This window comes from Erinaceus europaeus, chromosome 12 (assembly GCF_950295315.1).
Source record: "Erinaceus europaeus chromosome 12, mEriEur2.1, whole genome shotgun sequence".
Classification (NCBI taxonomy): Eukaryota; Metazoa; Chordata; class Mammalia; order Eulipotyphla; family Erinaceidae; genus Erinaceus; species Erinaceus europaeus.
In genome coordinates, this window is record NC_080173.1 from 23,959,142 (window position 1) to 23,973,851 (window position 14,710).

General features: G+C 38.1%; 1 protein-coding gene across 30 annotated transcripts in view; it reads left to right on the plus strand.

Moving 5' to 3' along the window:
* MAGI1 (membrane associated guanylate kinase, WW and PDZ domain containing 1) overlaps nucleotides 1-14,710 on the plus strand; it is a 721,510-nt gene that overhangs the window by 676,788 nt on the left and 30,012 nt on the right. For 19 of the 30 annotated variants that reach the window (XM_060202946.1, XM_060202948.1, XM_060202949.1 and 16 more), the window contains 4 exons: nucleotides 4,450-4,666; nucleotides 9,251-9,334; nucleotides 12,147-12,238; nucleotides 13,942-14,134. In XM_060202946.1, the coding sequence (XP_060058929.1) occupies nucleotides 4,450-4,666; nucleotides 9,251-9,334; nucleotides 12,147-12,238; nucleotides 13,942-14,134 (586 nt within the window). The remainder of the gene's footprint in view (nucleotides 1-4,449; nucleotides 4,667-9,250; nucleotides 9,335-12,146; nucleotides 12,239-13,941; nucleotides 14,135-14,710) is intronic. The other 11 variants (XM_060202953.1, XM_060202959.1, XM_060202963.1 and 8 more) reach the window with 1 other exon arrangement.

Genomic DNA, 14,710 nt, shown 5'->3' on the forward strand with positions numbered 1-14,710 from the left:
CATGGAAAATAAAAGGACATTATTTTAAACTTCTTGACATATACAGAGAATATAGCTCCAAAACAGCTCAGAATGCCAATAAGATATTAAATGTAGAATCCATCTGAAAATTAAGTAGTTTTCATAATTGAACTTGAGAAGAAATATAAGGCAATGTTAAATCTTATATGGGGTGGAGAGGACTCAGAAAGCTTCCAGCTTATTGTGTAGTTAGTCTATCAGTGTGGGTTTGACTATACCATTAAGTGATAGGTTAGTGGTGGAATAGTCTTTTTATACCATGTTTTCTGGATGTTGCTTTACTTTTATTTTCCAAATTAAAGAACAAAGTTTACTTGGCATCTAAAAGGGCCACAGAGATGCAGCTTGATTGAAAGGCAGTTTTGCAAACTCATTCCAGTTTGTATCTATCACTTTGTGTTAAATTGGAACAAAATGACTCATTTATTGGGGAGGTGACCAAGGGTGTTAAAATTTTAAAAATGACCTGAACCATTTCCAACAGATTTTATTTCTACACTTTGGTTATAGTGAAGCTGTTTCTTTAGTTAATTTAAGACTTCTAGGTCCCATGTGTCAGAGATTTGTTACACAGTCATTGAGTCTTAGAACATACCGTTCCAGAGGCAACGTGTAGAATCAGTGTGCATCCATTTTCGGGGCATGCATATAAAACCACATATGTATTTTCTGCAGGAGTAAAGTTTAGCCCTTTTATCAGAAACTCTCAGTGGGGCAGAGTTGCCAGAAAGATTTTTTTTTTCCGGAAGAGGTTAAAATTAGGTTTCTAGAGATTCCAGAGTAACCACATGGGAGAAAAAACAAGAAAACAAGGGGCCAGGTGGTGGTGCACCTGGTTGAGTGCACATGTTACAATGCTCAAGGACCCAGGTTCGAGCCTCCGGTCCCCAACTGCAGGGGCAAGTTTCACAAGTGGTGAAGCAATGCTGCAGGTCTCTCTCTGTCTCTCTCCCTCTCTATCACCCCCTTCCCTCTTGATTTCTGTCTGTCTCTACCCAATAAATAAATAAAGATTTTTTTAAAAGAAAAAAAAGAAAACAAATATGTAAATCAGTCCCAGGTCCTTGGACTTTGTGAAGAGTAATGTTAATACTAAGGCTAGAACTTTGAGATTCAAGCTGATGTTAACCATGAAATGAATTTACTGACAATAAGCCTACCCTACAATATGACATTTTTACTTATTTGAGGAACCAAAAGAACACATTTGAAGAGAGGGATGCAACTCTGTGGGTAAACTCAGATACCTACTGAATCATTTGCTTTTTTATATTCCCCAAGAAAGTGAGCCAAACACTGCCAAAATATAAGAAATAGAAAGGAACAATCCCTACTAATTGTACTTAGCAAGGTTTACTTCAAAGTAAAAATAGCTTTAAATTTTGTGTTGGTTATAAAAAGCATATCCTGTGCATTATGCATGCTAACAGTAAACAATACAGAAAAGTATAAAAAGGGAGGAAATACTCAGAACCCCACTTTTTCCTATTTATGCTCATGTGCATACATACCAAAAAATGAACCAACGCTCAGCCACATGTGCTTATTTAAAATTGAGACCCTTGTAAAAACTACAGTGAAGAGAAAATCAAATTCCTGTGCAGATACAAAAGAGAAAATGGATTGCATCTTCCATTAACCTTTTCAGGCTGAACTCCCCAGCATGTATTCAGGGTTGCATATAAGATAGATCTGGAGGGGCCAGGTAGTGACACACCTGGTTAAATGCACATATTACACTGCACAAAGACCCAGGTTCACGTCCCCGGTCCCCACCTACAGAGAGAAAGCTTTAGGAGTGATGAAACAGGGCTGCAGGTGTCTCTTCTTCTCTATCCCTTCCCCTCCCCTCTCAAATTCTCTGTCTCTGTCCAGTAATAAGTATATAAAAGAAGGGATGTGGTGGTAGCGCAGTGGGTTAAGCGCACGTGGTGCAAAGCACAAGGACCAGCAGAAGGATCCCGGTTCGAGCCCCCAGCTCCTCACCTGCAGGGGCATCACTTCACAGGCGGTGAAGCAAGTCTGCAGGTGTCTATCTTTCTCTCCCCCTCTCTGTCTTCCCCTCCTCTCTCCATTTCTCTCTGTCCTATCCAACAACAACTACATCAATAACAATAATAACTAAAACAATAAAACAACAAGGGCAACAAAAGGGAATAAATAAATATTTTTTTAAAGTATATAAAACAAATAAATAATAAATGAGGTAGATCTTGACCTTTTTGGGCAGAAAATCAGGTATCTCAGCCTGTCAGCCAAATTCATTGTTCCGTAGGGCAATGCTGGAAGTTGACAGAACAAGAATCTCTCCCAAATCTTTGGAATGCTGATTCAGCCAGTTCTGAATGAGTACCCTATTCTTAGAAAAGCAATGATGGCATGCAGCAGTGTTTTTTTGGTTTTTTTTTTTTGCCTCCAGGGTTATCGTTGGGGATCGGTGCCTGCACTAGGAATCCACTGCTCCTGGAGGCTACTTTTTCCCTTTTGTTGTTTATCGTTGCTGTCCTTATTATTGTTGTTATTGCTGTTGTTGGATAGGACAGAAAGAAATTGAGAGAGGATAGGGAAGACAGAGGGGGAGAAAAAGATAGACATCTGCAGATCTACTTCACAGCTTGTGAAGCGACCCCCCTACAGGTAGGGTCCCGGGGGCTCGAACCTGGTTCCTTGCCTGGGTCCTTGCGCTTTGCACCATGTGTGCTTAACCTGCTGCACTACCACCCAACCCCCAGCAATGATGTTTTTTTACCACCCAAAGTCATCTCTGATATTTTTACCAGGACCTTCAATTTCCATCAATATTCGTGAGTTGATCCTCTTATACATTTTTTTCAAGATTTCTTTGCTAGTATAGAAAGTAGTCCCTCAAATGTCTCTTTTAAATGTTTTGTCTTACTTTCATTAAATACTTGAATGTTTTTCTTTTTTTTTTTTTTTCCTCAACTGTAACTTTGCCAGAACTGGCATTAGGATCTGTAATCGATAATAGTCAAGGGTAAAGAAAGTTGTTTCCTTGCTGGGCTTTCTTCATATCCTTAATTCAAAATGAGTTTTGGAAGAAGAGGGAGTAGTGCAACCTGAAATTAAGTATGAAGAACCTTAGGAATGACCATGGGGATGGAGAAGGAATGATCGTGAGTACCTTGAGAGGTCGAGGAAAAACCTTTTTGATAGGGCTGATTGTAAGATCAAGGTAAAGATTTTGATGTTATGAAGAGCTTTAGTGATTGGAATACTCTAGGTCAAAGATTTTTATAAAACTGCTTAGAGAATATAAGAAATACAGAATGCATAGGAGAGGACATGCCCCCTCCCTGATCTCTGGCCCCTTATAGTCCTCTAAGCAGCTCAGTAGAGAGAGAGAGAGAGATGATGACACCTGTCACGTGAGGGGCAGGATTCGAAAATTTATATTTTGAATTGGGGAAACTGAACACCTGGAATTTTCTCATCTTTTAACGGAGAAAATAAGACTGAAATTATTGTATTTCCCCTCTGGGATTTTTCCCGACCACTAGGTTTTTACTCTCCATTCAGAGGCCATTCAGACAAAGAGCATTTCTTAAAATGGGAAGCTTCTCTGTTGAACAGGTTTTAAAGAACAGGATCCTTCTTACTCTGTTGAATTTAAATGAAACTCTGCCCCTCTGAATACTCTGTCCCTACTTGGATATTGGACAAATTGCAAATCTAAGAAGACTGACCCTCTGAGGTCAACCCATATATAAAATTTGATCTTGGTTTTCAACCAGCAGTAGTGTCAAGAGATCAAGAAATGAAATGTGATGCCTGTAAAATTGATTAGCTAAGAATTGTGAAAGTTCTTCACATAGTAGTTATTAATATCCATGTAAGTACAAGTGCACATACAATGCTAGGCATAATTTTTAAAGAATCTGGCCCATTCTATCCCTTTTTCTAACATTTTAAAAGAACTGATGTTTCCTACCCTCAGTAGGAAGTAAAGTAATGTATTACTGAAATATGAAAGTAGTAGAATTTCAAGAATTATTTTTAGCCTCAGTTGTGTTTGTATGTATTCTAACTTTGTGTTTAAACACTGTGGTATTTAGTGTCACATATTTTATCAAAAACTGAGGACCTTAAAGTGAACATCTTGCAATAAAGAGCCCTACATTTTCGTGAAGAACCTGTGATGAAAATTGGATTTGTTTCCTGCCACAGTCCAGAGAGCAGCCTAGTTTGTGATTATGTCTTTCCATCTGCCCCGCCCCTCTCTGTGTCTGCCAATCACCTAGGGATTTATCTGCATTCAGTATTAGCTAGAGGAAAGTGGAAGCCAAAATGTTGTTGATGTATTTATGTATGTGTGTGCAGAAGTGCTGAACAAAGACAAGCTGATAGAAAACACCCACTCAGAGGACCAATAATAATCTCTTCTTGTCCCTCTCACTCACTTACTTTCAGCAACCACTGGAAAGAAAAGACAGCCAGAATAGCTCCCAGCACAGTGTTTCCAGCCACCGAAGCCTGCACACGGCATCACCAAGCCACAACACCCAGGTGCTCCCGGAGTACCCAACTGCAGAGGCCCCAGCTCCAGATCAAACTGACAGCTCTGGGCAGAAAAAACCAGATCCTTTTAAAATCTGGGCTCAGTCCAGGAGCATGTATGAAAACCGACGTGAGTAGAACCCTGACTCCTGTCTTTCCCAGATTCTTCCCAGGGTTCCAACTTGCTCTTACCATTAACTAAAAATAGAAGGTTCATGTGTGAACTGGATAGAGGTAAAACTAGATGAAAGGCAAAAGGTGCACAGAGCAGTGACAGCTGGATGTTCATGGGGACTCCATTATGTCTTCAGTTTGGGAAGAGGTAGATATGGATGGTCATAGATAAAGGGCTTGAATAAAGATGAATTTATTTTTTCCTTTCACTTCAAAGAAATGATAGATAAGAGCTGCTGTCTCATTAATTCTCCCCTGTGTGGAGATTGTAACATCCTCTGAATTTTGTCTTGTCAAATAGCCCTAATATGCACTAGAACTTAAATGTATTTGGTTTGGATTTCAGAGTAGTGGGGAAAAATAAATAATTGCTTTCTTAGTGTTCTGTTGATTTCTAAGAATACAATTGTTCCCCCCCCCCCCCCCATTATCTGTTGTTCTGAACATTCCACTTAAACAAATAGTAATTGGTTTGTGCTTTAGTTTTTTTATGCTGTGGCTAAGTGCATTCCTTTTGCTTTGCCATTTTGATTTATATGGATTAGAGGTGATATGTCATAACTTGTTATTTCATAAATCTCACCCATAGAGCCTGGATATTTATTTCTACTATGAAATTTCAATAGACTAGTTATCATAAATTAATAATAGTTTATCTTATCATTACCAACAAAAGTCCCCCAAATGCTTTTATCTTAAATAATGTAACTGCACCCTTTTGTGGATGTTTGCCAATATTAACATTTTCTTGCAAGTGTGATTAGTCCAGATAAAGCAAGGATGAATGAAGTACATGCAGTAATTGTTGTCCTGGGATTGGAGAGTGTATTTGAGGGAAAAGTTCGAGGATGAAAGACTTGACTAAAACTGGAAGAAAGAAGTGAATCCTTTTGCCCAGCTTTTTGTCTCTGCACTTCTCTACACAGATTTCCTTTCTGGCCACAGCTGTGTTGTTCTCCCAGGCAAAGTCCCTTGGAAAGTCCAGGCTCAGAGGTAGTGGGAGATGTGGGAGGTGCTCTTGGCTCTCTCGCCCACCCACTTAGACTTGGCTCAGAAGCCTTGCCTTTGCTGGCTAAAGCAGCTCCTCTGTGACCCAAACAAAACAACTGGAGTGAGGCCAGTATCCCTGCATGAGAAGTAAAGTTCACTATACTTGTAGGTGAGATTCGGCGAGTGAGGGGCACAAAGCAAGTCTGCAGTCTTTCTGATTATCAGACATTAGAATTCATCAGGGCTCCCTTCATCTTTGTCTTCCTCAAAGTAGGAATAGCATTGCCTTCTTAATATAACAGTGCATGGAATTTGCCATTTTGATTTATATGAATTTAGGCTTTTTTTCTCCCACTTATATGAAAACAGGCTGTTTTGGCTAAGAGTTCTCTGATGACAAAAGCTAAATCATATGAAAAGAGATTACTTAGTGTCTCAACTATAAAGACCTTAAAGCATACCTGACTCTAGGCCAAAAGACTCTAGGCCTATTTGGGACATCCTTCACAAGGGTAGTAGTTGCTAGCTATGAACTGGGATCCGGCCTCACTGAGTCTTCTTACCAGTTGTAGTGATTTAATTGAAGAAATGTTTCCTTTAAAAAAAAATTCCCTTCATTTTATTTGATAGGAAGTGTGGGGGGGGGTAGGGAAAGAGAAAAAAAGATACTTGCAATAATCTACCACTGCTCGTGAAGCTCTCCTGCTGCATATGGGGGCTGGGTCCCTGAATTCTAGTCCTTTCATATAACATGTATGACCAAGCAGCTGTGCTACCACCTATCCCCTGAAGAACTCTTTTCTTTCTTATTTTATTTTATTCTTTTATTTTGGATAGAGACCAAGAGAAATTGAGAGGGGATGTGGAGAGGGAGAGAGAGAGAGAGACCTGCAGCACTGTTACACCATTCATGAAGCTATGCCCACCTCTCACAGGTGGGAACAGGGAGCTTGTGAATCCGGGGTCCTTGCACATGGTAATGTGCCTGCTCAACTGAGTATGCCACTGCCCAGCTCTGAAGAAATGTTTTATAAAGAAGAATATTCTCATGTTCTCTTCACATTTCTCTCTCTCACCATATGGCTCTTCCAATCAGTGTCCCAACTTCAGTTGCTGTTGAGATATTGCTTTATTGACAGTACCCCTGCTTTTCTCAATACAGTACACATTGCTGACACAGTTACCTTTATATGAATCATTTTGTGATAAAAATAGGTCATATTCTGAAGCACTGGCAGAGGCATCGCAGATTGAGAGACAATTCTACGGCCTCCATTTAATAGAAGCCACTAGCCCAACTGTTAGTCTCACTTTGATGGGACACAACATTATTTAATAAATTGGTGTTTAATCCAGATTTTTAAAAGTTATCATAAGAAAGAACTATATTCTGTCATGACCATCTACTTTAAGCATCCAAGATTATTCAGGTGGCAGTCTGATTGTAATAATGGAATGGCACCAGTTTTGTGCCTCCACATTCTCTAAAATATGGGGAATATAATGTAGCAGGCACAAATGAGAAACAGTGTCTTTTTTAATTTATTTTTTATTTATTTATTCCTTTTTGTTGCCCTTGTTGTTTTATTGTTGTAGTTATTATTGTTGTTGTCGTTGTTGGATAGGACAGAGAGAAATGGAGAGAGGAGGGGAAGACAGAGAGGAGGAGAGAAAGATAGACACCTGCAGACCTGCTTCACCACTTGTGAAGTGACTCCGCTGCAGGTGGGGAGCTGGGGTTCGAACCGGGATCCTTATGCCGGTCCTTGTGCTTTGTGCCACCAGCGCTTAACCCGCTGCGCTACAGCCCGACTCCCGAGAAACAGTGTCTTTTTTGGTGATTGGGGGTTCCACGATTGAGCCATCCTTGCAACCTTATTGATGTCAAAGTTCACATGGATTTTCCTTTCTCAATAATAAATGAGGAGGGGCCAGGTGGTGGTGCACCTGGTTGAGAGCACCCGTTACAGTGCTCAAGGACTCAGGTTCAAGCTCTCAGTTCCTACCTGCAGGAGGAAAGCTTTGCAAGTGACAAAGCAGCGCTGCAAGTGTTTCTCTGTCTCTTCCCCTCTCTTCCTCTTCTTTTTCTCTGGATTTCTCTGACAAATAAATAAAGATAATGAAAAAATTTTAAATTTTAAATTAGGATAGCAATAAGACATCTCATCTCAGTGATAACTATTCTTTGTCACAGATTTTTTTTCATAGTACCTAGGAATGAACCTAAATAAATCATGTATTTTTGCTAGTATTTTGTTTTATTCCAGATCAGTTTCTCTTAGTCCCTGAGGTTGTTTTTTATCTTGTCTTTCAGTGGGGGGGGGGGGGAGAAAAAAGCAGCTTATATAGCTCTGTTCAAGATGACTCCCTGTGCACCTCCTCCCCATGTAAAAATGAGTAAAATACTCCTGAGAAAAAGAGAAAAATAAACTCAGTAACAGCACCTTGATTGTATCTGTCATGCTGCCCCACTTTAAAAAAGCTTCTTTTATTTTTTGTAAGTGGAAACTTCTGCTCAAATTCTTTAACATGGTCTAAATGCCTTGCAAAATATTATATTCTCAATACAGCCACCTGTTAAAGCAGCAATGTCAAAATGAATCTATCTGAATTGCAGATGTGTGAAGAAATTCCTTTGAACAGCTTAAATGTTTAGTTGAAAACAAAAGCAATTATGGAAATTCCTTAAAAGTCTTGTGATAAATCACCAATTATGTACATCATTTAAAAATGATGCTGATGTAATCTTATTAGTGTTAATTCAGAGCAGCTAATGTATAATAGTATTCAGTATAAAAGAATGCCTAAAGCTAGTAACTGAAACTTTGCCTGTTCACAAACTAGTTTGAGAAGAAGGAATGCAAGAGCTGTCATACTAACCAATATTGCAAACCTGTCCTGATTGGGAGAGACACAATTACAAATATGGAACAGACGAATGGTCTCTCTATCATCATGCATTTAAGGAGTATGGGTACACTTCCAAATTTCAAGAGCTTTTATGATAGTTCTTATTTGTGTGTTTGTTCATATTCTGGTCAGATCTCATAATTTGTGTCTCGAAATAAGAAAATTCTGGTTGAACGGCCCAGAATTCATTTGAGCAGGTAGCAACACAAGAAAAAAATTCTATCAGGAACATGATACTCTTAATTGAATGCTACAGTGTGCAAGTCACACAGGTCTACTTAACTTTTTTTCTAAATGAAATGACACTTAGACAACCCTAAAGTTCATGACTTGATTAAAACAAGGTCATATGGAATGTGTACTCCAGGGTATAATTAAGCGTGAAGAGTCTATGATGGTAATAGTACTTCTTTGTAATTGTCAATGGTATGATTGTAAATTGTAGCTTTTTGACAAGAAAAGCACACTGGGAAAAAAGAAACCAACAGAATCCAACTATAGTCTTTCAAAGTCTACAGCAGCCATGACCTTTACTGTGAAAGCTTAAGTGCACATTCCTTATCAATCAAAACTAAATTAAAATGAACTAAGAGAAAGCACATACATTAAGTTTTGCAAAATTGTGAAATTAATATTCCAGCTATGTCACCTTCGCCTGCATCGGGATTGAGCAAGGGAGAAAGAGAGAGAGAAATCAATTCCTCGAATTTTGGAGAATGTCAGAGTAAGAATCTACTGAAACTTATATTTTCCCATTATTTTTCATCGTGTTTGATGTTCCCATGGGTCTGGGGGGCTGGGGAGAAACTTAGAAAAGGGAAGTAAGTGAGAGAAATACCAGGAAGGAATGTTTGGGCACTCTTATTGACCAAGCAGAGAGCAAAGATAAGATGAGATAAAAAGCAAAGGCATGTTAAGCTGTGTCTGGTAATGTGCTGTGTATCCATAGTAATGGAGACACCATAAGGTTTCCTGCAAACCTGGTGATTCCATTTTTTATTATCAAAGGAAGTCTTCTGACTGCTTTGCTGTGTTGTCCTTGACTTAACAAAGGAGACCAGCTACTAAGATTGTCCCGCATAAAATCAAAAAGATAGTTTTGTCCTGCTACCTCCTAACATTCTAATCTAATGATTTTTTAAAAAATCATTTAATTTGATAGGACAGAAGGAAATTGAGAGGAGAGGGGGAAAGAGAGAGAGAGAGAGAGAGAGACACTTCTTGCGAAGCTTTTCCCCTCCAGGTGGGGACTCAAGATTTGAACCCAAATCCTTGTGCATTACTATATGTGCCAGCACCTGGCCCCTGATTTTTTTTTTTTTTAATAAGAAAAACCACCTGGGGCAGGGGGCTACTTTGGTAGGAAAAAAAAACAAAACAAATGTCCCTGGAATAAAGTGGCACTGGGATCCAATCCTATATTTCAGTACCAATTCATCATCAAAGTTATATATTTGGTACATGGTATTTCATTGGCGGTATAGTACAATTGTTAATATGACAAAGTTAAAGTACCAGAAGACTTTTTTTGTAATAGGTCTGTGTGTTAATCTATTGTGTTTGTGCATATGTATTTTCTCAACTCAGCATTGGCATCTTCAGCATCTTCATGTCATTGAGTACCTTCTTTTTTCACCAGGAAGCTCTTTGAATTAATTTGCCACATTCCTAAATTATTCTGAAAGAGAAACAAATGCTTTGTCCCCACCCCTGTGGAATAAACTGTATGATAAGCCTAAATCAGTTGGCCACAGCCACTCATACCTTGGTGGCTGACACCTAAATGAGCATTAATAAGGTAGAAACTTGCTACTTCTAGTATCGGTGTGGGATAGATAAGCTTTCCTGTGCAAAATGGTGCTGAGAAAAGTGTCTCTGGGCTGGAGGTGTCTGCAGAGACCCTTTCCATCGTCACAGAGAGGCTCAGTAGACTTGACACAGAATCTGCCAGGTAACTGGTGCTGGCAAGAAAGCACTCCTGGTCTGTTTGAGTGATGCTCCTGCTTGAGTGAACCCAAGACATAGATGCAGCTTGATTTAATTTTTCATTTCACTGAGGCTATTACAGCAAATACCCTGTATCAAGCTATTTGAACAGAAAGTAAATTTGTTACTTTAGTGCTCTAAAGAAAATACCATTCTTAAATTGTGTTTAGGAGAGTCTTACGATGTTGCTTATGTCCATGTTCCATGATGTTTTACAGCTTAGGCTCAGAAATTATAATAGTAAGGAAAAAAAGTATTGAGTAAAATACACCATGTGAAGCATGGCATTAAGATAGCTCAAGCAAAACTATTGGATTCAAATTCCTCTGGCATGGACCTACCTGCTCATTTAGCTTCTTTCGGCATATTCATTCACTGTACATTTTAAGCTTTTTTGCCAATTTGAAATCCAAACTACCTCCTTTTTTATCCTTATCCTAGTGTATAAAATCAAAGAAGATAAGAATTAAATTCTCAGGCCTACACAGCCCCTCAGCCCAAAATACACTGTAAACAAATAAATAAGAAAGCATGTAGAACAGTTGAAAAATCTCTTTCAGGTACAACTGTCACTGGCCTATATATTTTTCTATTTAAATAAAACATGTAATTTTATAAACCAGAAAGAATACTATGTATGCTTTAAAATATTAAATAGAAATATCTTCTTTTTATTACATTAGTCAAGTAATAGAGTGGTATATAAATTCCATGTACAGAAGTCATGTTTTTAATAAAAATTGTTTCTTGAAAAATTGTATTTTCTTTTTAAAGCCCTGGATCATTTCTTAGTTTTATAAATAAAATAAGTTACTGAATAATACATTAGAACTTACAATGTTGAAATAGGCAAATTCTACAGTAAAAATGTTAAGCTATTTTAGCACGAAATACGATTTTTTAATATGGAACATTTTTGTCCCTATTGGATTTAAGAATATGGAGGCTGGCTACTTTTTTGGTGATAGTATTAAAGTCTTAGCGAACTTAGTAAATCTGGAAGTAATAGTTTAAAAGTAACCTTTAGGGTAAACATGATAACAAATTAAATTGCTGGCATTGCTGGTCTTGATTATGGGAAAAAAAAGTGATTTTTTTTTTTAATTGAAAATTCTTCTTAACCCAAGCTGCTTTCTTTTATCCTCTGTTTGATGTCATATATGGTGACTGAATTGGCCTTCTAAACCTTCCGACACAGGCTTCCTCTGATTTAGCGTGAACTTTCTTCTCAGACTTGGGTATCCACTTTGTGGCTTGGCACATGGCGTTCCAATTTACTTAATTCCCCTGGGGTCATACAGATCTCTGATTTATCAGGGCTGATGTCTCTTATTAAACAATACTTAGTCCTTTGAAAAAACTTGGGGCTCAATGACTAGGTGCTTTGTTTATTTGTGCCCACTGTCTTCTGTTGTGTCTTCATCCAGATCATTGTGTTTTATTGTCTGAGTTAAGTAAGCACACATCTGCTTAAGCATCATCACTGTAGATTCCATAACTGTGTTCATTCCTTTAATCAGAAACATATTCCACTCCTCCCCTTTCTGCAGTTCCAGATTACCAAGAACAAGACATCTTCCTCTGGAGAAAAGAGACTGGCTTTGGATTTAGGATTCTGGGTGGGAATGAACCAGGAGAACCTGTGAGTATTCTCTACCTCACCCCTTTGTGCTTGTTTTATAAGACTTCTAAGCAAATTGGCAGCATTGATAAACCACCAAGAGTTAGTTTAGCCAGTGGAAAGAGTAACTTCTGCAGCTCGATCAGTGAGCATTATGTATTGCATTTTGTGGAGTGCTTTTTGGATTGAGACTAAGAAGTTGTATTCATACTTTTGAAATGCAGTGGCTCCCCACCAAAGGTAATGATAGCAAAAAAGCAAAACAGGCGTAAGAAGATATCACTTAATAAAATAGTGGTCTGATCTTTCTGGCTCGTTCTGTTCAGTCTGTCAGCAGGTAGTTAGTTGACTTTGTATATCGGGTGGTTGATGAATGCACACAGAAAGCACTCTAGGGGGATTAGGAAACATTAGAGAAAATGGGACCACTGTCCTTACAAAAGTAAAGAGAAAAGGCCCTGAAATAAGGTTAGGAAACATTTAACCTTCCTGTGCCTGTTTCCTCTTTAAGGGAAGAAAAAAAAAAAAAAGAATAGTATGGAATAGTATGTACCCCATATGGAATTTTGGTCCATACTCCCAGTGAGGGAGAAATGTTAGGGGAAGATGACTAGAGGGCTCTGAACTCCAATTCCTTTAAGACCCAGATAGAGAAGAGGAATAAATAAGGACATTCAGAAGTAAGTGTAGGTGTGACTTAGAAAGGAAGAGAAGATAGGGCCATAGGAAAAAAAAATGGGCAAATATATATAAATATAGACAGTTATAGAAATAATAGTCAACCCACATCTGTGACCGTGGGAGAGCTACTGCAGTTTCCATTGGAGGGAATGGGGACACAGAACTCCGGTGGTGGGAACTATGTGGAATTATAGATCCCTGTTATCCCATGATTTTGTAAATCAATATTAAATCACCATTAAAAATATAGTATAATGTCACAGAAATCATTGTAAAAGAGTCACAACAGCTAAAAATACAACTTTTTATTTCCCTCATAAAATAATATGATGTATGCAGTGTGTGCTATGAACTATATCAGTGGCATTTAACATATGCTCATACCTATTTTCCACACAACAGAGTACTAACTACTATATAACAGTTCCACACTGCCTGAAGTCATCCCTGTTTTTTACATCATAAGATAAAGATACAAAAAAGTTAATCACCTTGACCAAGATTACAATGTTAGCAAGGAGAACACATTTTAGTGAATGATGAAGATACTACGTATGAAAACAGCTCTGAGTACAAGAGCTAAAAATGTGCTGAGGTGGGAGTGTCAAACCTGACAGTCACGGCTTCACTTAATAATGTCTAATGTACAGTCTTTATTGTTAGGTATAGTTTTGAACATTTTTTTAAAGCAGTATCAGTGTTGTAATTAGCAGAATTTTCTGCAAGGATAATTTCCAAGTAGATAGAAATGGAGGTAAGTTTTTGTAAATTAAGGCTGTAAAATGACTTATTTCTGTAAATAAGAAAAGGAATGAATCATCATATCACTGGTAAACATCAAAGGATCGAACAAAAAAAATTCTTTTCCCACCATATAAGAATTGCTTAGCACCCAACACAATGTTTGGTACCCAGAGGACACTCAGTTAATGTTTATGTAATAACTGAATGAATGATTGAATTGTTCTTTGAGAATGTGAAGGCCGTAAGTTAATAGTGAACAAAAAGGTCACTATTTCATCTATCATCTAATTACTCAACAGATTTATATTGGTCACATTGTTCCACTGGGTGCTGCTGATACAGACGGCCGCCTGAGGTCTGGGGATGAATTAATCTGTGTGGATGGGACACCAGTAATTGGAAAATCACACCAACTTGTGGTCCAACTTATGCAACAAGCTGCCAAGCAAGGCCATGTCAATCTCACGGTGCGGCGTAAAGTGGTATTTGCAGGTATGTTTTTCATTCACTGCTTTAAATTATTCATTGTCCGTGTGTGTGTGTGTGTGTGTGTGTGTGTGTGTGTGTGAGAGAGAGAGAGAGAGAGAGAGAGAGAGATCCTTTACTGTGCCTGCCTCCTCAAGCATATATTTTAGCAAATGTTTGAAATGTGCTCAAGCTCAGAATTTCCAGATGGTTTGCTTCTCTTGTAGCCTGAAAAACTCCTGTCAGTCAAAAGTATTTTACAGTATCTTTCATGTAAGTTCAGCAAAGGCTTCTAAAGGAGAGCTAATTAGATATAGGCTACCATCCTCACCCCTACCTTGCCAACCTCAATTTAATAATCTTCATATGATGATAGGTCTCACATCAAAAAGTGTCATTATGACACTCAAGAGAATTGTGACATTTAATTAAAAGAACAAAAATTAGGTTTGTATTATCATAGAATAAGTTACTTTGTTGTTGATGGTCATAGATATTAAAATGAGATTGATTTTGTTTGTTTTGTTTTTAAGAAAGTTGTAGAGTTGGCCAGTTCTAGGTCATTTTTGATTCATTCCTCTTCCCTGCAAATTTCAAAGTATT